The following is a 25,733-nucleotide window of genomic DNA, read 5'->3' on the forward strand; positions in this document are numbered from 1 at the left end:
TCACTACAAGTCATATTACCCCTTCTAATTCGAGAACAGAACATTGTCTTTTATTAAAAAAAGAATATATCATGAAATGAGATCCGCAGAGCATCTGTAGCTTTCATCGCCTGCTTGGCCCCAGGTCGGAGCTCAGCCGAGTAACCACAGGACGACCCAGTGCATCATCACATTTCCTCTTCAATTTGCAAAAGTTGAATTGTCGCCAGCCTTTGACGCTTTTCACTGGCAATGTGCTATAGTGCTTTCCTCTAAATCCCAAGCACCTGATCATATGATCCGCACCGGTGAATCCGTTTATCTCCTTATAGTTCGTGCGAGATTGATAAAATCCTGCGTTTTCACCTGTAAGTGATTCACTCATCCCGCTTTTCACAGATGTTCGTGCATAGTTTCTATGGACATACTTACGTGTTCAAATGCGAAAGTATCTGATTCTGCATCATTCAAGCATCTTCTCCCAGATCCATTTTGTACGTTAGGAACAATGACGTAGCTGTCTGTTTCAAGCACTTGCATTGATGACTAATGCGAGTTGAGTTATAAATTGGACTGGAATCAACTAGCTCATGAAGTAATGATGGTCAGGATCCGTATTAAAGATTTACGAAGAAATTTTATCCGAAAATTTTGCTGTCCAGCTTTGGTGATGGTAGATTGAATCAATGGAAATTGATGTTCCAACTATGAATTTACAGAAGATTGTCGTAGTTTCTGCCATTATAGGTTTATGATTGGATTCATCTTGTAATTTCATTGGTCTGTCTGCCCTCTTTTATAGTCGATGGTTAGTTAACCGTCCCAGTTGCTTACATTGCCGACCATTTGCGTTGCGATTCAACCCTAACTTACAGTGATTTCCAGACCAGCATCACGTGAATCATGGAGCCAGCATCTGCGAACTCACTATCTCAGCCTACCAATCCAGCTCCAAATATCGAGCCTCATTCCACCAATGTTTCTGGGCAAAATGACAATGCCCATAACCCTGCGCCCTCATTATTGACTACTGATAAATCATCCTCGGTGAGAAATCCGAAATTTCCAGAGTCCTTTGGAGCAAGACAAGGGAACTTTCAGCCTGGAGAGACTGGAATTTCAAATTTTTCTTTCCTTACCAGTGGGCTTGGGCGAATGCTGTCAGTGCCTTCTTTTCGAAATGAGAGTGCTCCTGTCAATTCAGCACCTGAGAAGCCCAGTTTAATGGAATCATTCACCAAAGGGTTAGTTGATTCATCAAAGACTGCAGTCAAGAAGATGCAGGTGAAGGCGCGCCACATTGTCTCTCAAAACAAACGTAGATACCAGGTCAGATGTCAAAGTCTCTTTAGGCCTGATCATATCTATATTATTTCCATGGGTAACGTGCTGCGCAATTTTCTTTTATAACTTGTCTCCCTTGAAAGTTATGGACTTGGAATGTGGTGTGAATCCTCTGCTTCCCTTATTTCAGTTGAATCCCATATATTTTCCATCATTAGCATGACATTATCTGGTCTTGGGCCATTGGAAGCTACTTCAATTTAAGATTGATAATATGCATGTGTAGCATCATTATGGAATATCTTGTATGCAACGTTGGCACTGTTAAATCTTAATAACAAAATAGGGAAGTTAATCTTTATCTAAATCTGGACAAGGATCTCGTTCAAATTAGATAAAGCCAAGGAGGAGAATCTCCAAATAAAGAGTCAGAAATCATCCATATCCATTCCTCGATTAACTTACAATTAAATAACACTATGAAGTGACAGTTACAACCATAACTTGACAGCACACACAAACTGACGTCCTAACACTTGACAACTCAGCATTCTTAAGATAAGAAACATAAACTGCAATATTAAAATACTGATAGCACATAAGAAGTAGTTATTCAGCATGAATAACTCCCTTATCAACTAACTTCATTGCTGTATTTTGATTTAAATCCTTATTCCGTCTTTTATATACCAATAGTGGACTTCTATCAGGCACCCTCTTGCATTTTTGTCTCAATTCATACACTACTAGTTCATTGGTTCAGCATATTTATTGTTTCTAAATTCTGATTAATGAATCTTGAATGTACTGATTGAAGATCTTAAGTTTCATTGTTCGAGCTTTTTATTTATACTAATCTCATTTTTAGTGCTGTTAGCTTTGGCCTGCTTTTTTCTTGTTTCTAATTATGAACAACAACAACAACAACAACAACAACAACAACAACAACAACAACAAGTCTTTATCCCACTAGGTGGGGTCGGCTACATGAATTGCAAGACGCCATTGTGCTCTATCATTTATTAAGCTTTTAGGAATATTATTAATTAAGAGATCGCGTTCAATAACTTTCAAGAGTGTTCTCTTAGACCTTCCTCTACCTCTCTTAATCGGACTCAAAGTTATATGTTTCACTCTTCTCACTGGTGCTTCCCTTGGTCTTCTTTGTACATGCTCAAACCATCTCAACCGATTTTCTACCATTTTTTCCTCAATAGGTGCCATTCTCACTTTTTTGCGTACGTGCTCATTTCGAATTTTATCTTTACGTGTATGTCCGCACATCCATCGTAACATTTTCATTTCTGCTACTCCAACTTTATACTCTTACTGTCCCGTTAGAGCCCAGCATTCACTACTATATAACATTGCCGATCTGATAGCAGTGCGATAAAACTTTCATTTAAGTTTATTAGGCACCTTACGGTCGCAAATAACTCCTTTAGCTTTTCTCCAATTAAACCACCTAGCTTGAATTCTATGTGAAATATCTCTACTGATTTCGCCATCATTTTGAATAATGGCTCTCAAATATCTAAACTTTTTCACTTAAGGTATAATTTGGTCTCTCAATTTCACTTCCAAATTATTGTCGAATAGTCCTTTACCAAATTTACAATATAAATATTCCGTCTTACTTCTACTCAGACGAAAACCTTTCAACTCCAATGTCCTCCTCCATAACTCAAGTTTGCAATTAACCTCTTCTCTTGTCTTTGCTATAAGAACTATATCATCCGCGAAGAGCATACATTTCGGAATTTCCCCTTGAATGTGTTCCGTCAAAACATTTAAGATCAAGTTGAACAAATAAGGACTCAGAGATGATCCCTGATGTAGTCCAATCTTTATAGGAAAATCTTTTGTTTGACCACTAGGCGTTCTTATACTAGTTTTTACCCCCTCATACATATCTTGTATGGTTTTAATATAAGCAATCCGTACTCCCTTTTTTTCTAACGCTTTTCAAAGCACTTCTCTTGGTATACGGTCATAAGCTTTTTCCAAATCAATAAAAACCATGTGTAGATCTTTATCTTTACAACGATACTTTTCCATTAATCCCCTTAGTAGATAAATCGCCTCTGTAGTTGATCTACCTGGCATAAAACCAAACTGATTCTCAAAAATACTTGTCTCCAATCTCAACCTGTGCTCAATTACTTTCTCCCACAATTTTATTGTGTGGCTCATGAGTTTAATCCCTCTATAGTTAGTACAATTCTGAATATCTCCTTTATTTTTATAAATAGGAATTAATGTACTTCTCCTTCACTCATCAGGCATTTTCTTGGACCGTAAAATCACATTAAATAACTTAGTTAACCATCTCACCCCTTCTTCACCTAAACATTTCCACGCTTCGATAGATATACAATCAGGTTCGTTGGTTCTACCATTTGCCATTTTCTTAAGAGCTTCCTTTACCTCCTTATCACGTATTATTCGATAGAATGACAAATTTTGTTCTTTTTCACCAGTTACTAAATCCTCCAAGTTACTAGATGAACCCTCTCCATCATTGAAAAGTTTAGAAAAGTAAGTGTCCCATCTATTTTTAATTTCATCATCTGTAACTAAAGTTCTTCCCTCTTCATCCTTAATACACCTTACCTGTTCTAAATCTCTTGATTTTCTTTCCCTACTCTTGGCAATCTTATAAATATTTCGCTCTCCTTCCTTCGTCTCAAGGCTCTTATAAAATTCTTCAAAAGCTTTAGAACGAGCTTCACCCACAGCTCTCTTAGTTTCCTTCTTAGCCATATGGTACCTCTCCCAATTTTTCTCATTGTTACACAAATGTATGGCTTTAAAACAGTTCTTCTTATACTTGATTTTGTCCTGTACACTATTATTCCACCACCAAGACTCCTTATCTCTCGAACTAGAACCTTTTGATTCTCTCAAAACTACTTTTACAACCTCCCGTATCTTTTTGGCCATATCCTCCCACATGATGTTAGCACTTCCCTGAGATTCCCAAATTCCTTTATCCAAAAGATTTCGCTTGAAAATATCTTGCTTCTCACCTTTTAATTGCCACCACCTAATCCTTGGTGCTACTACTTGTCGACGTTTTTGGATTTTACTCAAAATACACACATCAAGGACTAGGATCTTATGTTGTGTCGTTACAGCATCTCTGGGGATCACCTTGCAATTTTTACAAAGTATTCTATCTGTGTTCCTAACCAAAAGAAAATCAATCTGTGACCTTGAGACTCCACTTTTGTAAGTGATGAGATACTCATCTTTCTTTTTGAAACAAGTGTTAGCAATCTTAAAATCATACGCCAATGAGAAATCAAGAAGAGTTTGTCCTTCATTGTTTAGCTCTCCAAAACCAAAACCACCATGTACCCTCGCATACTGACCAGCTTCCCTCCCGACATGCCCATTAAAGTCTCCTCCAATAAAAATCTTTTCACTCTGTGGTATGCGTCGAATCAACCCCTCCAGATCCTCCCAAAATAATTCTTTAAGACTGGCTTCTGTCCTGACTTGTGGCGCATAAGCGCTAACAATATTAACAGTCTCACGTCCAATTATCATTTTTAAAGAAATAATTTTGTCTTTAATTCTGCTAACTTTTACAACGTTTTTCTTCCACTCCTTATCTATAATGATGCCTACTCCATTGCGTGCACTTACTTTTCTTGTATACCAAAGTTTGAAACCTTGAATAACCTTAGCTTCTTCTCCACGCCATTTTGTTTCTTGCAGGCAAAGGATATTGATTTTCCTTTGAATCATAACCCCTACAACTTCTACAGATTTACAATTCAATGTCCCAACATTCCAAGTACCAAATCTAATTTTGCTCTCATGGACTAACTTCTTTAGCCGCGTGTGTCCAGAATAACGCGGTAGCCCTTGCTCATTTAACACTACATCCGGGCGCCGATGCAGCGACTCTAACTCACTTATCACTGTACTCAAGCCATGCAGCGCGTTACTTACGGGCAACGACTTAGCATTAACATTATAACATCTATTGTCCATGTTCATGATAGATTTAATAAAGTTTTACATTGGCTGTTGATGGCCTAACACAACCCTTCTCCTTTACCCGGGCTTGAGACCGGCTATAAACATAGGTGAAGTTGTTTCTAATTATGAACGTATGAAAAAAAGTCAGATGGTTTTCTTTCATCTTCCATGCATTACTCTTGGGTTCTTACAATTATTGAGAATGATTTTGCTAGCTTTTGCAAATGGTTAACTAACGATGAAACATTCCTTGCCTAAGTTGAGTATACTGAATTTTTACTCTCACTCGTCAGTATTATTAGCACTGCTGATTTTAATCAAGTAATTTACACAATATATCCAAGCTTAGACATGCTTTTCTTTCATTCATGGACATGTTGATTCATATCAAAATTTAGAGTTCTGTCTAAACTAGAGACACAAATTTTAGTATCAGAGCGCCTGTGAACATACAGTTCTGCTTGGATTAATCACATCCTGATAATAGAATAAAGCTTTCCTCTTTTATTCTTAAGAACGCTGAACTCAGAATATGTTGATTTTCCTAAGGTCTAAGTGTCATGGGCTCATGGCAGAGATAGGCACATTGTGTTTGATCATCGAAAAATGGAGTTGTCTTGCTTAGGTATTAATTCAATTTCTTCATTTACTGCATATGTGATACTCTTTAGGATACCAACTAACAGAATTCTATTGCATAATCTGTTGAGCTCTGTTCAAAATGATATCCTTCTACTTGTAATGAATTGATTTCTTCTTTCTTCTCATTTTGTAACTTCTTTAACTATTAGACCAAGTTTTTGGGAAAAATGACTCAGATATGTGACATTGTTTTAAACTGAAATATATCTCTTATTCTTCAACCTTCATAACAGGATGAAGAGTTCGATTTGGATCTGGCATACATTACCGAAAATATTATAGCCATGGGATTTCCAGCTGGAGATTCCAGCTCTGGAGTTTTTGGATATTTTGAGGTATATCTTTATATATTTTCTAGCATTTAATGTTCAGTTCACTTGGCTCTGTTATCATTCAGTGTATTTTAAAGGAGAGCTCTGAAACAGGGTTTCTATTGCAATCATATGGAAGAAGTGATTAGATTTCTTGAGACTCGTCATGAGGTAACATAATATCTGTTTCAATTGTGAGGTCCTAATGTCTGCCTATTCCATTCACCCTAAAACAAAAACAATGAAATGTTATAAGAGATTTTTGGATTTTACACTTCTTGCCATGAAATAAACCAAGCTGGTCTTTTTTTTTTTTTTTTTTGGGGTGTGGTTATGGTTTCGCAAATCATTAGTTGGGAGACCAGTGATAGGGCTTTTAAGAGGTTTTCACAAAATCTTTCAATTTAAAATTTTAGGAATGAAGCAATTTATTATTTATTATTGCTAGGAGACTTATCATGTATCATATAACATGCATGTTGTTTGTTGCCTGGAATAGAAAGGATGAAAAGAAAAATAATTCCTTTTTTCTTTTTTTTTTTACTGAAAGGAAAAATAATTCTTTGGATGACATATTCTTTCTACCTTGGATAATGTGCAATAAAATATTACCCAAAATAACATGAGTAATAAAAGGTACAGTTACTGATAAGTAATAGTAACATTACTTTAATAAACATTTCCTCTCATAATGCAAAGAAATGGCCTTTTATATGTGTCACACCGCAATCCCCAACTTTTGGATACTTCATCCTTTAGTAATTTGAATTTCAATCCAATATGTTGAACTTTTATTGATTTTGTTAATGCACAAAGGGTCCAAGAGGAGTGAATTGTTGAGATAGAAACTTTTGCTTCACGCAATAAATATAACATGGGAAAATCAATTTCTTAAAATGAAGTGTGAATGTTGAAATCAAGATTTATGCATTGAATTAATGAAAATTGATTGCAATGACTATTTTAATAAATTGAACTACACGATAATTACTTTGATGATTTTGCATTGCATTCTTACCTGTAGTAAAATTTTCAACTTCAAGGTAATTTATAATATTCCTTGTGATTTTCAACTTGCAACAAGGTCAAAAGTATATTTCATGCATTTAAAACTTTGGAGTGCTTAATAGTTTTGGCCTAAATTTTGTTCATGACAAATTTTCAAATGGAACTTCTTGATAAACCCTCCAAAGGAAAAAGAATTTCCAGTAATAGAAGCAATGTTGCAGAATGATCCAGGACCTAATTCAACTTTTGGCAGCATTTATTACATGCAAAATCATTTTAGTCTCGACTTCTGCAGCATTCATGTCTAGAAGGAGTTTGGTCTAGTCTTCTTTTGTAAACTCCGTTTCACATTTTGCTTCACTTCAGTGCCTAAACTTTTCTATGATGCATTCAGGGAAAGTACAAAGTATACAATCTTTGCTCGGAGAGGTTGTATGATGCATCACTATTCAAGGGGAAGGTATGGTTCCATCTTTATTTCAAGTTTAGCACTTTAATTGATATCTTGGCATAGGTGACAACCTATCCATAGGATTTGGATGATAGTGAGAGATTTCTAAGACCTATCATTTGCACTTTTTTTTTACTGCATAAAGCATGTATTCTTCCTTTGATTCAATATCTAGTTGCTTGTTTTATCTGACTTAGTCTTATATCAAATTACTTTTATGACTTTAATGTAAAATGCAGAGAAGTGCTACTTTGTGTTTTCTTTCTTTGTTTCTGTTTATTTATTTCAGAATAAAGATCAAAAATTCCAAATTCAAAGTTGAGTACATGTTCAGGTTTCAGTCATGATACCAGTATACTAGTATTTACTATTTAATTATGCACAATTTTGCTAATAAAAATGCTAGGCATTGGCATCCCATCTTTTCATTTTTTTTTTCCTGTGAATTTCTATGCCTCTGGAAACATTCTGGGCAACATCCGATAAGAAAAGGTCAGATATGTAGACAATATTTTTAATACTTATAATTGAACCATCAATGGTTGTCATTGAAGTACAATGCTATGATCCATGCTTGCTCCATTAATCTCTTGTCTTTGTTTTCAGGCTGCAAGTTTCCCGTTTGATGATCATAATTGCCCTCCTATTGAACTTATAGCATCATTTTGTAGAAGTGCATATTCATGGTTAAAGGAGGATATTCAAAATGTGGTGGTTGTTCATTGTAAAGCTGGTATGGGGAGGACGGGGGTGATGATCTGTAGCCTTCTTTTGTTTCTTAAGGCAAGTTATATGCATCAAAAGATTAGGAGTCTTTGTTATTGGGTACATTTTTTGTTTTTGTGCATCACTGTATTGCGCTTATTGATTGTCAATAACTTCAGCGATAATTTGCCAGTTCTTCCCAACTGCTGAGGAGGCCATTAATTGCTTTAACCAGAAAAGATGCATCGATGGGAAAGCTCTTGTTCTGCCTAGTCAGATTGTCTGTTTTTCCCCTAAAAAATTTTGTTGTTTAAGACGTATCTTCTAGACTTGTTTTTTGGCCTGGAATTAAATGTTTCTGTGGTTTTTCTAGAGGTATGTCAAATACTTTGAAAGGACTTTAACAAACTTCAAAGGAGAAGTTCAGCGTGGACGAAGGTAAGTGTACCTTTTTTTCACAATGCACCAAAATCAGAAAAAGATTTCTGGTTTTTTATCTTGGAATTTTACAGGTGCATGTTAAGAGGATTTCGGCTTCACAAATGCCCTTACTGGATTAGGCCTTCCATTACGATTTCTGATCATAGTGGTGAGTAGTTGCACCCATAACATTCTTTTCATGTGATTCTGTCATACCCTGAAGCTATAATTGGAAGATCAGTCTATGGAAACCTATATTTTCATGAAATGGCTTTTGTTGATCAAGTGAAATATTTAGGCTGGATTCTAATGCATGATCTGTCCACCGGGCCAATGAAGCTTTAATTCAAAGTTTAGTATGAAGAGAAAAGTGCAATTGTATCCACACACACACACACGCACACACTAAAATTGACTCTATGATTCTCCCAAGAGTGTACTTGATAAAGTTTCAAATGGAAAACTGGGCTGAAAATGGGATTAAAGCTAAAGAAAAACTCAAACTACTCATTTTCTATACTCTTTTTCGTCTGTACACTGTTTAACCTGATAATTTTCAACACCTGTTTGAAGTCTGGTTTATATACTTTATATTCATTTTTGTCTCAAGGGGCAAGTTGAACCGATTGGGATTTTTTCCCCCTCCTTTGATGTAATTAAATGTGCGATAGGAATTCCCAGTATGATATTATTATGTGCTTAAAGCTTGGGCAAGTAACTTGTGAATTTAAAAAGCGTCCAGTCCATGTTAATGTATTGTGTCACATGAAAACAAGGGTAGGTTTATACAAGGAATTCGAGCATGGGTACTTAGGGAATTTGACTCAGTTTATGGGGTAACGAATCGATAACTCCATTGGATGTAATGGCGTAAATGAATTGAGGAGAATTTGGTTGTTTTTCTTTCTCAAGGTTGTTCTATGTTAATGCAACTGCTATGCATTCCTATATCTGCGGAGTAAGTTTGTGCTCTTGATGAAATATCATGTGTCAAGTTGCTATAACCCCAAGGTCTTGGCCTCAAGGGTCTGATGCCTTCACTGATCTCAGGAATTCTTTTCTCCACAAAAAAGCATCCGAAAACAAAGGATCTCATGGTAAGCATATTTTTTTGGATTACAGGTTTTGACAGATAAACCCACCCCAAAAAAAGAAAAAAATAATGAATAAATTGAAGTATTATGCGAGTATTTGATTCTTGAATTGTTCCTTAAAATCATCTGTAGCCGGAGGTTTTTTGGATCAGTGCTCCGAAGAAAGGAATTGTGGTGTTTGCATTACCTGGGGAGCCTGGTCTAACGGGGTTGGCTGGAGACTTCAAAGTTTATTTTCATGATGGACAGGGAGATTTCTACTGGTTTGTATAGTGCACCTACTTCCCTTTGCCCTCAACTATTTAAAGCTTCTGCCTCTGAATTATTTATGAACGAGTGTTATTTCTCTCTTTCAAGCCGGATATGGAAATAACTTTTTTTAAATCCATATAATGGCAGTTTTCTTAACGTCTCTCTCTGGTTTTTTTTTTCGGACAGTTGGTTGAGTACAACAATGACAGAAAACAGAAAAATTTTAGACACCTCGGATCTTGATGGTTTTGACAAGGTATAACACAATTTTCTTTCACAATCATGTCCTCACGCAATTAGTAACGCTTGCTATCTCATGCCCCATTTTACATCTGTTGGTTATTTCTTTGCTCGGCAATTAATTATTTAACCCAAATAAACTGTTACTTTGGCATTCAGAGAAAGATCCCGGCTCCAGGATTTCAGGTCGAAGTAGTGATGGCAGACTATAACGTTGCTCCCTCCAGCAAAGGATCTCTTGGTAACACGGGTGATGTGGCTTCTGATTCAAGAAACAGTAAGGCTCCCACAATGGAGATGATGATGTGTTCTCAGATAGTGAAGGAGAGGAAACCCAAAATTCAGCGGCCAGGGAATCTAAAGCTGCGGGGGAAAGTCATCAAGGCTCCGATGCCAGTAGAGACCATGTCGGAGCCATGACCTCTGACACAAAGCAGCTGTCACTTCAGCATCAGGAACGTGCACAAAATAATGCATCTGTAGAAGGATCAAATAGTCCCAAAACTCAGAAAACTCCCAGGACACCTCGAAGGGATGACACCGGGGCAAATGAGATCAAGGCCATGGCAGCCGATGTTTCAGTTTTCTCTTTCGGAGATGAAGAAGACTTTGAAAGTGATTGAGAGGGCGGGTGAGAATTCTCGTTCGAAATTACTCAGGAATTCGCATATAGCTTCGCTGTCAAGACAATTTTACTTGGAAAAGGCATTGGACGTTACAATATTCATTCCATTTTCCTTGTGATTGTTGACCGACTTTTGTGCCATTACATAATTCACGCATACTTTTCGGGTTACGTGTTAATTTCCATGTGAGCTATATTACTTGTCATCTCCAAGGTGCTCGAGATATTTCAACTGCTTACAGTGGAGCTAAAAGGCGACAGATACAAGAGATGGGAGTGATGCCTTGCTCTCGATACAGTCGAATACACAGTCTCTCCTTTCATTTAAATGTGCTAAAAGCCACAAATCAAGGTGGCAATTAAAATGGGTTACAAGCGACCACCACATGAATGATACAAAACCTTGGTCCCAAAATTTCATGGGCAGAACCCGCACGATTTCAGAATCCCTCATTTGGTGAGTCTTGTGATCTCATAATACCTCGTAAACATCAGAGCATCTTTCAACTAATTTTGAGCAAACAAAAGTTCATTTCATGGCCGTATCATTTCCCTAATTTCTTGTTCAAGGAGTACACCATTTTATTCAGTATGGAGATTTCATATTCCTTTTGTTTCAACTGTTGCTTCAGCGATTCAATCTCCAAATCACTTTCTTTCAGTCGCTGATTTAATGCTTCAATCTCATTCAAGTGGGTCTCGCACTTGTTAGAGATGGTCGGGGTATTCCCTTCAATTTCAGGGTCCATCTTTGCTTTCTTTGACGCTTTCCCTTCAATTTCTGCCGCTTCTAGATCTCTCTTAGAGTCACTGGGGCCATCCGGTGCCATTTTCCGAACATAAATACTGGCTTTCTTGCCTGTATTGAGCTGGAATTCGACAAGTTTCTGTGGACGTCGATCTGAATCCTGTCAACAAATAATTAGTACCAAAAAGATCAGCCCAAGAAGATGTTGCATTAGCACAGCGTCCATGACAAGCAAGCAGTAACCGCAATGTCAATTCACTGAGTTTCTTATCCATGCAAATACGATATTTTCTATAAACAAGCATTAAAATATTTATAAAAACTAAGGAAATAAATAAATAAATAAATCAGATTTTGGGACATAAAAAAGACGTCCAACAAATGCATTGATGCGTTGAAATGCACACCACGTTTGAGCATTGCCTTCGCCAACAAGAAGCAAGTACTTGGCGAATAGAACTGTGTACCTGTTCTTGGTGGCCCTGGAGACTTTCAAAGGCCTTATTGGCCTCTTGTGGATTTTTGAAGATGGCATAGGCAGAATATATTGCCCCTTTACGTGGCTGCAGCAGAATTCAAAAGGCAACAATAATTCAAAAGGTTGATAAAAAAGTACCATACTATATTTGATCCAAATGCTGCCAAATAAAAAACATTTTTATTCTGATAATTATTAGTCAAGCTCTTCCATCAAAAAGTAGATATTTAGAGGACATAATCTACCCCCAGCTGTAAATTGAAATCTCCAGGAACAACTTTACGCAGCTCTTCAGTAGTAACCCGACATGATATCTTGTGAAGAAGAAGCTTAGCCATATCACTTTCAACAACCTGAAAAAAATGTAAGATAATAGTAACTACAAGTTACAACCAACCATAAGATCAACATAGCAATGCTATGCGCCAAGACTTACAAGCGGTTGAGGCAAGGGAATTGCATAATCAACACCATGCTCTATCTTAGCAAGAACAAGTTTCATTGCTGCCGTTGCGTCATCACGACAATTATGTGGAGCACCTGCTTCCCGAACTTCATAACCTAGCACAGCCTGTCAAACACAATTGGCGACTAAAAGTGAATCTAACAGCATCCATGTTTGCTGGAAATTTTCAAAATCACATAAGTGTTACCAAAAATAGATGATGAATGTACCATGGGGAATCCCTCCTAAGACTATAACTATCAAGTCATAATACTGCTTCATAAACTATATCCCTGGCAGAAATATATACTTGATACTTGCCTTACATAAAGTATTCAAAGAAGGTCTCTTGTGAGTATTATCATCGGGGTATTGGAAGATATATGAGGTGTCAATCACCCTAACATAATCTAGCTTCAGAGCTGCAACCAAAAAAATTGGTCAATAACTTGTAAGCAAGGAGAAGAATTTCACAGAAGTAATCCCCCCTTCGCATACACCAAACTTGGGTAGATTCAGAGACAGCCAAATGAAAATAAATATCGTGATGCTTACCACGCAGATCATTATGCAAACTATGTCCCACTAAAATTGTTCCATCCACTAACATCTTTCTCAAGAATTTCTGTTTAGAAAGAACATATACTCTCAATTAAGCACTTGAAAGTATAATAAAAGTGACCCAGAAAGTGAACATCATCTTACCTGTATCTTAGACAATGAGCACGTGACACCTTCGAGATCTTTAGGAGAGACACCAGTAATCTCCGTTCTGTAGTCAGCAATTGCTTTGTTTGGGTGAACACGCTTGTTTAGTTTAACCTAAAGAGCCAATAGCTAAAGTTACTAAATAGTTCAGCCAGTTAAGCTCCAAAAATGAAATACTAATTCAAAAGTACAACATTGGAGTATTGGACAAGCATAAAACCTGCCAACCATGTTTCCATGCTAGAGGGGAGAGTAAGAGTAGGGGCAGGCATAAAATACCTTCAAATTGCGGTCAACCACACAGACACTTACTACTGCTTCAGTTCCATCGTCACAGAGAACCATTTCACAATCAATAGCAATCATCTTGGTAAATTTCAGCACCCTGTTTTTTTTACTAAGGTTTATAACAACCCAGTCCTTAATTTAAAAAAGAAAAAGGACAAACAAATTGATTAGTAATTGCCTCATTTAAGTAGAATTCACAGGAGCAATATGTTTAAACCCAATGCAAATAGATTGTTATAAAGTAAGGATACAGTAAACATCAATTTGAAGTCATACAAAAATCAAGAACAATTTATCCACAAGACAATCCAATTTCTCGCTGATCAGATAGTAAAACAGAATAATTCAAAAAGAACTGAGAGCCAGATCTCTCTGATGTTCTACTAAAAACAATGGAAGGTGGTCGTGAAGTGGCATTGCTATCTGATGAGAGCATATTGAATTGTTCAAGACATTTTATCGGGCATATCCCTACGTTTTCTTCTTATCCATGAGCAACCATTCATTCATCTCATTAACAAAACCTTAATAGTAAATATTAAAATAATCACAGAGGATGTAAAGAGATTAAAAAGGATTATATTAATTATTAGAAAATTAGAAATAATAGATAATATAAAAATAATTTTAAATAATATTAGGAGGATTTTAACTAAGATTATAAACTTAATATTTCTCCTCATCTCCTCCCATCTGCTTTGTGCTAGCTGCTGCCTACTAGTCTGGTCATGGGTCAATTAGGCATGTGAACAAGCATTTATCAAACAATAAAATCACAAGCAGTAAAATATCAACCTCGCAACCAGCAGCACCATATTCAACATCCAAATCTTATTATATTAAGATCCACGCTGAATATATCACCTATAGGTTTAAGTTTAAACATACACATATTTAAAGATAATTTTAAATACCAACCAATTTCACATCTAAGCAATGCAAATATTTAACAAGGGTCAAGGGCTAATCAGCACTTCAAATGTAAATAAGTTGAGCAAAAGATTTAAGCATAGATAATTGCATCAAACCTCATCAACTTCTCCAAATGCATAATCCAATGGATACAATGGGTGCTGCAAAGTGTTTTGGACAAGCCTCTGCACTGTCAATACAATAAGTTAAGAATTGTAGAGAATCATCAAGAAACAGAGGCATTGATGTTACGACCACTAAAACTGTATAGATCCAAATCTCCCACTTAAAAGTTGTTCAAAGACATTATACCCATATTCAAAGATTGGCATATATATTACATACAAACTTGTACTTTCTGCCATTATTCACTTCAAGCACCAAACAAAACAAAATAATTAATAGAACAGCAACATAACTAGTTGAAGTTATATAAAAAATACTTTTGCTGAATCTTAGAAAATTTGCATTATTGGTTACAGTCACTTCCATGTTAAGTACTTCTAAAATTGGGTTTATTGCAGTGTTGAGACATGCTTAACATAGGAATCAACCTCCACAACATATGAGGATTTAGATGTTATAAATCCAGAAAGAAATGGTTCATAAACCTATAATTAGAATAAAAATAAAAAGAGTAACCGCTAATATGAAATTCTATACAAAGCCACTTAATAAAGCACCGATGACATGTTGACAGAATCTAGAATGCATGTGGCAAGTTTGACCTTTGGAAATGGATATTAAGTCCTTGATTGAAATATCATACAAGAGAACTTATCACTAATAAGAAAACCCCATATTTAATAACCTAAAACCAATCTTATCATGTCAAAGAGAGCATCAATAGCAGTACAATTTGCAAAAGAAAGTTCAACAAATAGTGTGATCTTGGACATAACAATCACTACAAAACATACCTGCTCAGGGATGCCATCAGATTTTCCTTTGTATAGCTTAAATAAGTCTTGATTAGAATGGCGTCGGATGATGGCATCAAAAATCTGAGTGCAGGGAAATGTGTAAAGTTAGTCTAAAAGCAACCAAACAACACCCCCCCCAAAAAAAAAAAACAAAACAAAACAAAACAAAAGCAAAGAAAAGAAAAGAAATCACACACACACAGAGGGAACAAATGAGAGAGACTATCACTTATTAATGGCATTTAGCTTGAATGTTTTTCACCTTTAAATCGCTCTGCTTTGTAAACGTCTTTAGAAATGCAACCAATGTCTCACGGGACCTCCTTGCTGGGTCACGCAGACAGGACCCAAACTTTTTATCATGACTGAGTAAGAAGTTATGCCAGTTTCCCAGCTTACCCTCCATTCCTTTTTTTTGTACCAATTTTACAATATCAACCAGCACCTGCCCACATAGATGAAATGATTATTAAATATTTGTATAATAACAAAAGGACAGCCCTAAGCCAATAACTGGGAATAATGATATTGTAATCATTTTCTATATAATTGTCCCTTATTGTTTCGTCAGAAATGATACAAGCTAAAATAGCAGATGTATACTTGTCAAAGGCCCAGAATGCATCAGAAGCGATCTACGGTACTGAGTAACTGACTACATGCTTGATCATCATCACCCAAACAAAGAACGCAGCAAACGAATTTAACCTAAAATTTAGCAAAATTTTAGGGCAGAAGTGGTGTAAGCAAACAAGAACAGAACTGACCTTAGTGTCTGCAATGTCTATCTGCTCCTTCATTGTAGATTCTTCAAAATTCGGAGGCCAGATAGATGGATACCTTGAACATTCATATAAACGAGCGAGCTACAATAAACAAAATAATCCAGCCAACCACAATAAAATTTATATAGATCAACAAGCTCAATACATAACAAAAGAGAAAATCTTCAAAATTCTTAATATAAAATCCTGAACATGCATCAACAATATGAATCACAATGAAAAGCAAGCACTACATCTTTCGAAACCAGATTGAACACTAAACTTAGCATCACAGTAAGTAACATTACCCCGGTACAGTCACAGCTATTTCAGAGAAGATCGACGAAACCAACAGTAAAGCAGAGACGAAAAAGAGAATTAACACATCATCAAACCAGCATCAAGTTACTTAGCTACGCATAAGACCAACGAATTCAACGATGAAGCAGAGAAGACCAATAAGCGGGGAGAAAAAGATGAGGTCGGAGCTAGCCGGGGAGCTCCGAGCAGAGAAGATAGAACCAAAAATGAAAAAAAAAAAAAAAAACACACACACACACACAGCGCTAGCACCTAGCAAGCAGACCTGGACGCCGGCGACAAGCAGAACGAAGGGAGAGCGAGAAGAGAGGAAGGACACAGCAATGCCGAAGGAACAAAGCGACGGAAAACAGCACGCGGACGGAGGAAGCTAGAGCATGTCAGGCGCGAGGGGGAACGCCGAGACTGGATTAGGGTTCGATGTCTGCAAGGAAGGAGGGGAGGGCCCGCAAAACAGCAAATATCACGAATATGAAATTAATTATTAATTAGTTAATTAATTTAAAAATAAGGTTTATTAACAATTTAGTAAGAAAAATGATAATTATTTTTTATTAAATTGTCAATAAAACTTATAATATTTAAATATATTGTATAGTATTTATGTATAATTTTTTTTTTTTGGAGGATGAACTGAGGGGGAATTCATTCAAAAACAATTTATCAATTAATGTTTAGATATTTCTGAAAAAATTATAATTTTTAATTTATAATCAATAATTTTAATATGTAATAAAAATATTTGAATATATTTTTACCAAAAAAATATTTGAATATATTTTTATAAAATATTGACTTTAAACTTTAAAATTAAACAGGCACTATATGGGAGTCGGGGGCATTGTCGCAACTCTTATGAGCAATAAAAGCGTTGCAAAGCGGAGGAACAAAAAATGGAGGCGACGCTTGCACGTCCGCACATCGATTTCCTTATTATAACTTTATAATAGTCCTTATACCACAACATTAGTCTTTATCTCCAATTACTTGTGATAATAATTAGTCCGAGTGATTATAGTTTTTAATAATTAAATATAATATATTTTTAAAATAAAAAACAACTTTAAAATATTTTTTTCAAAAACAAAAAAACGAGGACAATTTTAAAAATAATTGAATTCAAAACACTTATTCAACTGAGTTTTTCAATTTTTTTTTTTTTAAAAAATTATTTTTCATAACAGAAAACAAACAAGCACTAAGTAAATACTTTGCAAGTCAATCCGCGTAGATATTTCCCTCTTTTGACAGATGAGTAGCCTAGACATACCTATCACTCGTGATGAGGCCATAAATAATACTTAGTTGGCCTGGAGAAGATTCACCTATATCCAACATCCCTTGCAAGTCTTGGACAATAGCAGCAGAATCACTTTCAATGGTTAGTTTGGCGATGTGCAAGTCTTGTACAAATTTCACCCCATAGAAAAATGCGCCATAGTTCAGCTTCAATTGAGGTATAGCGCCCAAAGATTACACAAAAATCCTATTGCTTTATCATTCTACTAAAACAGCATTTCATTTGAAGTAGCATTTTTATTTATTTTCAATGCATTGCCAAAAACAGGGAAAGAAAAGGAAAGACACCGGCGAAGAAAGCTGGTGTTCATCAGAAACTGAAGATTACTACATGCTTAAAAAAAAATTGCAGCAACAATATTATCCTTATTGGAACTCTTTAACCTATGCTTAGTCTTGTTGAAATAACAAATGAGGATTTGTTTCCCCTACAATTTGTCGTGCTCTAGGATTTTGTTATGGGTCATACTCAACCAGCACGCCTGCTTCGTACTATATGATTTCAGAAAAGCAGCCCTGAATCTGCATTTGGGAGTTGACGATTCCAATATTCTCCCCATCGCGCATCAAAAAACATGTTCTCTAGATATTAATCTATTAACAACTATAAAGATCACTGGTCTCTTAGCAAATTGGAGTCTGTATATAATGCTTGACAGGTCTGTTAATTGATGGTGGTATTTCCATGTTCTTTCAGGGGGTAAAATTTCCTTTGATTCGACTTGTATATACAAGCTTCCACTTGGAAGCATGTTCACGTTACTTTGACAAAGAGCATTCTATGACGAATGACAAGTAAAGGAAATACAATGGACTTGAAATTCATGTATTCATAATACTGACAGTAAATTAATCCTGCTCAAGCAGTCCACTGTGCAACTTTAATCCAAAGAGTAAAGTCAAGTCAGTAAACCAAAAACTGATACTAACATTAAAAACAACGAATTGAAAGAACCACTCAATAATGAAGTGAATCGACAAATTCAATTCTGTTACGGAGGAATTGCTATTAGCGATTCTCTAGTTTTTTTTCTTTTGTTTTTTTTTTTTTGGGGGGGGGGGGATGGAATTCAGCGATCAAACTGCAAGGAATTGGGCAATTGGCAATTGAACACAAGAACACATCACATCCTACGCATGGCCTTCTCTCAAAGATCATGAGAAGTCATCGTTGACGATATTATCACTTGTTGACCATCTTCTGAAGGGACAAGGCACAATATTTCTACCAATCAGAAATCCAAATTTGGTTCTTAACATAGTCAAGCGGTTGTTATTAGTATTACTACTTGAAGCAGCCTCAGCAACTGGCGCTTGGCCAGCTGTGTGTGTAGTAAACCCTACCGTACTGTCCTGAGCTCCATTATCACTGCCACTGCCATCCACAGCCTCAACCTCGCTATCTTCAAAACTAAACGCCAAAGAAACCCTCCTTCGACGCAGCCACTCTACAACTTCACCAGTAACTTTCCTGCACTTCTTTACCTTTATTTTAACCAAATTTGGACAACCCGAAGCAAGAGCTTCGATCCCAACATTAGAAATAGGACATGCTTTAATGCAAAGCTTCTTGAGTGCCACACACTTCGCAGAAATACACTCAATCTCTGCATCACCAATTGTGCCAATCCCACAAAGAGCAAACCTTTCCAAATCTCTGCAATTGGAAGCTATGGCCGTTAAGCTCAGAGAAGTAGGAGATAAGCCAATCAACACAAGTTCCTGTAAATGAATGCAGTGCTTCGCTACAGCAATCAAACCATCATCACCAATCATATTGGTCCTCCAGCCATGAATGTGAAGCTTTCTCAATAGTTTGCACCGCTCAGCTACAACAGAAAGCCCCACATTTGAACACTCAGTTTTAACAATGTGCAGAGTCTCCAAGCTCAAACAATTGGATATCCCCGAAAGACCCACATCACTAACCTGAATCTTCTCGAGATGGACCTCAATTAAACCAGCATTGAACTTTCCAATATTTTCAAGAATATTATCCCAATCTCCCATACAACGAATTACCTTCAAAGTTCGAAGACCTTTTGAACCAATTACGAGTGGTGCAAAGCTTTGGCTATTAACAAGCTCCTTCAGGCATATAGATTTCAAAGACGAAGCTGCCGAAACAGGATCAATCATCTCCGTACCGTCATGTGTTCCTCGGAGCCGCTTGACAGAGAGCTCCTCCAGGAGCGTGCAATTACTGACGACAGCGTTTAAGCCCTTGACGCCGAACATACACGACCCAAGAGACAGCTTCTTCAAAGCCTTGCAGTTCTTAGCAAGAGCGGCCATTCCAACTTCGGTGACCTCACGGCAACCACGGAGCTTGAGGCGAGTAAGATTCTCGCATCGAAGAGAAATCAGGATCAAGGCGTCATCATTTATGCTGTTCGACTTGCGTTCACATCGCAGGGCGAGCTTGGTGACAGAGTCAAATCGGTTAAACAGGGAAGGAACAAAATCCAACAACGCCGCTTGAGCAATCAGGGAAAGTCGATGCCGGCTTTGACCATCGACGCGCATCCAGCGTTTACACACAAGGGAACAACATCTTCGATCGACAGAGCCAAGCAATTGAAAAATACCAGCCAAGCAATCGTCAGGGAGATAGGCTGTATAGTCAAAACCACCGGTAGAATCATCCATAAAATCCGCATCTGTATTACACTCCAGAGGCAAATCTGCGACCGAATATTGATAGCTATAGCGATTACTAGAAGAGATCTCCGGACGATTGAAGTCCGCAGAAGGCAGGGGGGTGGACGTGGACTGTCCCATGAGGGAGACGGTGGAGAAAGGAGGGAGAGATGGGGAATCAAAGAAAGAGAATGAAAGTAGAGACTAGAGCGCGGGGAATGGAGGTAGAGAGGGAAAACACATGGATATATACGTGATATAGCCCGTCAAATGGTTAAAGTGCGTGTTCGTTCCATCGTCGCTATCGGCGAGGCCGATATTGCCGTGTGGCTTCACGCACTCTGGTCAGGGAAGCCCTAGGGGGCTTGCGTGTCACGTCGGGCACATCATTCCTCGCGACCTTTCAATATTATTATTATTATGATTATTTTTTTGGCCAGAGACCGTTCAATGTTATTGATCGTTGACCCAAACTAACACTCCAGTTTTTCGATTTTAGATCGCCTTATACATCAATCTTTATATGATAATTTAAATATCAAGATCTTTAAATTTCTGTCCCAATGGGTATAGGAATTTTTTATATTCTGACATAACTTAATTTATTATATTTTGCATAAATTTTTTGGTGTCCTTTTATTAAAAAAAACAAGAAGATTCATGCCAAGGAACCTAAACAAAAAATACATGCACCGTTTTTTAATTTCTTCCCATTGCCAACAATTAAATATATCTCAAGGAGGAAATAAATATATTTCTTTTTCGAACATTTTATATTATTTCTTATTCAATAATATGATGTTTTATCCTTTTCTTTATGTTTTATTCTCAGTATAAAAAATAAAAAAAATCAGAATATTTTTTTAGCATTTAATCATTTTTGTTTTATTACTTTTTTTAAAATAACGTCCTAAAAAGGCTTCTTATTGTCAGCAAAACTACATTTTGCGTGTAATTTAGAGGGCCCGTGTTTGTGTTGGTTCTTGAATTTTGATGAATCACGGGTTTAGCCGAGAACTATGAACGAAATGGCAAAGAAGGCTCAACTTTTGACTGGGACTTGGCTTCGTGTTTCTTTTCTTTTCTTTTTTAAATTATTTTTTATTTCCTTTTATTTTTCCAGACTTTGACAATAAGTACTATTATATTTTTTAAAAAAAAATTATATTAACAAAAATATATTTTTAAAAAAAATTAAAAGTACTCACAAGGTAACCAACAGAATTAGGTTTAGTAGGAATGATTGATGATTGATTCCTAAGTCCTAACACTATGGTGAAATTAAGATTTAAATTTTTGTTAGAAAATGTATTCATATTTGAATATAATTGTTTTTAATACAAAAATATTTATGTGCAATTAAAACAGAGACTGTGATAAGACTGGAAAGAAGAAAAGAGCACAAAGTGTTAGTTTAATTTCATACTTCATTTTATTCAGTTTTAATTTCTTATTTACCATTGCCCAACTCCTGCACACGGTAAAAGCCTCTATTTGCTATGGAGAAAGGTATTTTAATGAAATAAAAATAGAAATACAATGAAGGAAATGTAAAAAGAAGAATTTCACCCAAAAAAATGTAAAAAGAAGAAGTATTCAATATGCATGTATAGAAAGTGAATATAGATAAACAATATTTGAAAGACTGAGATGCCCCTTATACACTAGATACGGTGAGGAACCCTATTCTTGATAATTGGGGGTAATTTTGAAATCTAACACTGATTTTTATGAAGCAGAGTAGCATTTACTTGATGAAACAATGGAAAAGTTTTGTTTCCTTTCTTCAAAAAAGAAGTCAACCAAGTTGTTATTGGAATCTATAACTGATTCCATTTTCATTAATCATGTTTCCATCCATTCAACCAAATGCACCTGATTGCCGATTTGTCATTATGTTGTTCATGAGCTTCGGCTGTGGCTATTTATTGTGTATTACTCTTTCTATTTTAAATTATAAGACATTTTTAGATAAAATTTTACATAACAATAAAACTTATTAAATATATTTTACAATTTTATTTTTTTAAGATAAAAATATAAACTTTCAAAAATGTCATTCATTTAATACTCCATTGATAAAAGAATATTGAAGAGAGAGAATTTATGAGAATGGTCATACTGAAAAAAGTATCATTAATAAAATCTTATTTTTATCAAAGTGTTTTATATGTTAAGACGCTGAATCTTCTTTAAAAATACCTTATAATTTGGGATGAGGGAATATTTTATTCTGATGAAAAGATTTTAATTTTGCCTTTTTTTTCCCTTTGCATTTCATGTCACCTTTATTATCTTAATCAGTCTTAGCTCTTAAGTATCAATTATTCCATATCCTTTTGCATACAAGATTACTGATACAACCAGGAAAGGGCAACAATGTGGTTACGCTCTATGATCACCAGGAAATAAGCCAATCTGAGGAACAAGTACGAGTTGTTTTCCTGTCTAGTTGGCTTGTTTTCGGCGAGGGGGTTACTGATAGAAATGTGGAAGCCTTTAATCTACACCCGGGTGGTAGAGACGATCCCACAATCGATTTAACATGAAAATATTACTTTGGAATTGCCAGGGTTTCGGAGTTTCCTTGGCAATCAAAAATCTCAAGGTTGAGTGTCTTAAGATTGATCCCCAAATTGTTTTCCTCATGAAAACAAAGCAAAAAGACGTCGTGAGTAAGGTGAAGAGGAAGTCTGGGTATGATGAGGAGTGAGCTGTTGATCCTGTGGGTAGAAGCGGTGGTCTTGCTGTTTGGAGGAGGAATGATACTATTGTTAATATTTTATCATCCTCTCAGAATATTATACACACTCTGGTTTCATCTGCCTCATTTGATACTCCTTGGTATGTCTCTTTCATTTATGGGCCTCCAGATGAGCCTCCAGATGAAAAGGAGAGGCATCAGATTTGGAATTTGGTGGTGGGCTTAGCGTCGGGCATTTAAGGGGCATGGCTTCGTTTGATAGATTTTAATGATATTGTTTCACATTGTGAGAAGGAAGGTGGTAGATCTAGAGCAGTAAGGAAAATGTTGAATTTTCAAAAATTTATTGCTAATTGTTCTCTGATGGATCTTGGTTACAATAGTTCTTGGTTCACATGGTGTAATGGTAGACAAGAGGACGCTACTGTCAAGAAGTGTATTGATCATGCTTTTGGCAATGTGGAGCTTTGTGAAGCATTTTCGAAGACTCAAGTCTTTAATATTAATCCTATGGGATTGGACCACCATTTTCTTCTAGTAGATTTATGCCACAATGGGGTAAAATCCTCTGGATCCATTAAATTTAAAAATTTCTAAGCCTCTCATCAAGAGTTTTTGCAAGTAGTCCATAATAGTTAGGTAAGACCTTAGAGCCATTCTATGAATTGTGTTTTGGATTTGTTTGTAGATAATTTGAAATTTTGTCATCAGAGTCTCATTAAATGGAGTGCCCAAACCTCTCCTAATAGTAAGAAACGTATTGGTCAACTAAGATTGTAGTTGGCTAGCTATAAATAGGGAGAAAATGTAACATCATGAATTAATTAAGTTAATAAAGGTAATTAAGTAATTTTAAGTGAAACTAGGATAGTAGATGATTAGAGAGAGATAATAAACCTATTGGGTTGTAGTTACAGCCTTCAAATCGGGTTTAAAACAAAATTTAGCCACATGGGCCTTGAAATGTAAAGGAAACCAAAGCCTCTCCTCTATATAAAATCTATCATGGTAGGCCACATGTATCACGGTGTATGGTCAAAAATATAACTTAAGTGGACATTTGACAAATTGAAAAACAAAAAAGATTTAGAGAGAATCGCATGGCACATGCTACACTCTGCTAGGGCACAAATTTGCTAGAGTTTTGGGAGGATTTAGGGGTTCCAATCATCAAGGTAAGTCTTCTCTATCTTTTGTCTTCCTCTCTATACCATTTTTAAGTTAAGCTTTTGTAGTTGATAGATGATTTTTGGACCTTGAGAGCTTTGGATTTGAACTCGTTGACTTAATTAGAGTTAATGAAAGTTGTTTAAATTATTTAAACTTAGATTTAATGATTTTGAGCATTCTTGAGTTTGGTCTCGTAAATATGTAGGAAAATAGCATTAAATATGGTGGTTAGAAGTTGTTGGAAGTTATTAATGGTGATTAATGAGTTTATGGATATTAGTTAGAGGTAATGAGAATTAATAAACCAAATAGTTGTGATTAAGCTCGAGAGTTGGAAGTTTTTGGTGTTTAAAGTGTTGGGTTTGAGAGTTGGAATAATATTTACAATGGTATTATTGTTACTTGGCACTATTAATTGTAAATTAATTGTGTTGGGCACCATTCAAGCTTGATAAAAGCTTTAAAAGTGAATTAATATTAAGGGATAAATATTTAACCTTTTAAAGGTATAGAGTAATGGGAAAAAAATTAGTTTATGCATTTATTTAGTAGTTGATTATAGAGTTTTGTAAATGTGCTTTGTATTTTGTGACATTGAGTTTACATTTATTATAATAAAGCAAATGTCTTTTTTTAAAAAAAAAAAGAATAAGTGCAAGTGTGGGTTTTGAAATTGATGATTAATGTGCTGGTATATGGTTATGTGATAAGGCAAAGATTTTGTGGCATGAATTAATGTGCTAAAATATATGAGATGATGATTGATTTATTATGGCATATTGAATGCTAGTTGCTATTTGAGCGCAATGATATGACTGTAATATGCTATATGTGTTAACATAATGCATTACAAGATCATATTGACGGGATTTTGCCTTAAGGAGAGAAGTAATATAAATCCACATGATATGACTGCCTTCCAATAATCAAAAGCCAACCTCTGTCTCACTGTTTGTCAAGAAACTTAAACTTAACTTGTCTTCACTTATTTTCCTAGAAGACTAGCTTAGGGGTTAACAACACTTTAGGGATTTAGGAATAAGGAAAACCGTGGCTTGAGAGTGAGTGTAATGCCATTTAACTAGGTTGCTCCTCACAATCGATGAGTTTGGATACTTCATTCACACAGACGGAGCCCTATTTGATTTAATAGTTCATGGTTTTAGTCAAAGGTATCAAGAGGTTATAAGGAAAGTATTAGTCATGCATATAATTATTATTTGTCACATGATTGCTAAATTTGTGATAGTAAAAACTTGTGTTGGTTTAAGATAGCTTGAGTTATGATTTAATATAATTGTGATGTAATACATGTTTTGTACACACTTTGCA

General features: G+C 35.9%; 2 protein-coding genes and 1 pseudogene across 6 annotated transcripts; 1 reads left to right on the forward strand and 2 right to left on the reverse strand.

The window, feature by feature from the left end:
- Positions 1-72: 72 nt before the first annotated feature.
- LOC129310638 (phosphatidylinositol 3,4,5-trisphosphate 3-phosphatase and protein-tyrosine-phosphatase PTEN2A-like) lies at positions 73-11,172 on the forward strand (annotated as a pseudogene).
- Positions 11,173-11,295: 123 nt separating this feature from the next.
- LOC129310640 (small RNA degrading nuclease 3-like) lies at positions 11,296-17,058 on the reverse strand. 5 transcript variants are annotated; one of them, XM_054952544.1, is made up of 13 exons: positions 16,854-17,058; positions 16,271-16,343; positions 15,766-15,948; positions 15,501-15,584; positions 14,697-14,765; positions 13,660-13,800; positions 13,378-13,494; positions 13,228-13,297; positions 12,994-13,094; positions 12,664-12,798; positions 12,473-12,580; positions 12,217-12,312; positions 11,296-11,909 (listed from the first exon to the last, which is right to left on the reverse strand). In XM_054952544.1, exons 2-13 carry the CDS (start codon positions 16,301-16,303, stop codon positions 11,547-11,549), a joined length of 1,500 nt encoding a protein of 499 aa, XP_054808519.1. In that variant the 5' UTR covers positions 16,304-16,343; positions 16,854-17,058; the 3' UTR covers positions 11,296-11,546. The 5 variants fall into 5 exon arrangements, with proteins under 5 accessions (XP_054808519.1, XP_054808521.1, XP_054808520.1 ...); XM_054952546.1 differs by having other exon boundaries at positions 16,841-17,021; XM_054952545.1 differs by having other exon boundaries at positions 16,271-16,369; positions 16,841-17,021.
- Positions 17,059-18,683: 1,625 nt separating this feature from the next.
- LOC129310450 (F-box protein SKIP2-like) lies at positions 18,684-20,886 on the reverse strand. Its single transcript, XM_054952296.1, has one exon. It carries the CDS (start codon positions 20,666-20,668, stop codon positions 19,043-19,045), a length of 1,626 nt encoding a protein of 541 aa, XP_054808271.1. The 5' UTR covers positions 20,669-20,886; the 3' UTR covers positions 18,684-19,042.
- Positions 20,887-25,733: the final 4,847 nt, after the last annotated feature.

Source organism: Prosopis cineraria, unplaced genomic scaffold, assembly GCF_029017545.1.
Source record: "Prosopis cineraria cultivar Desert tree isolate PC_DT_omini unplaced genomic scaffold, ASM2901754v1 PC5, whole genome shotgun sequence".
NCBI lineage: Eukaryota > Viridiplantae > Streptophyta > Magnoliopsida > Fabales > Fabaceae > Prosopis > Prosopis cineraria.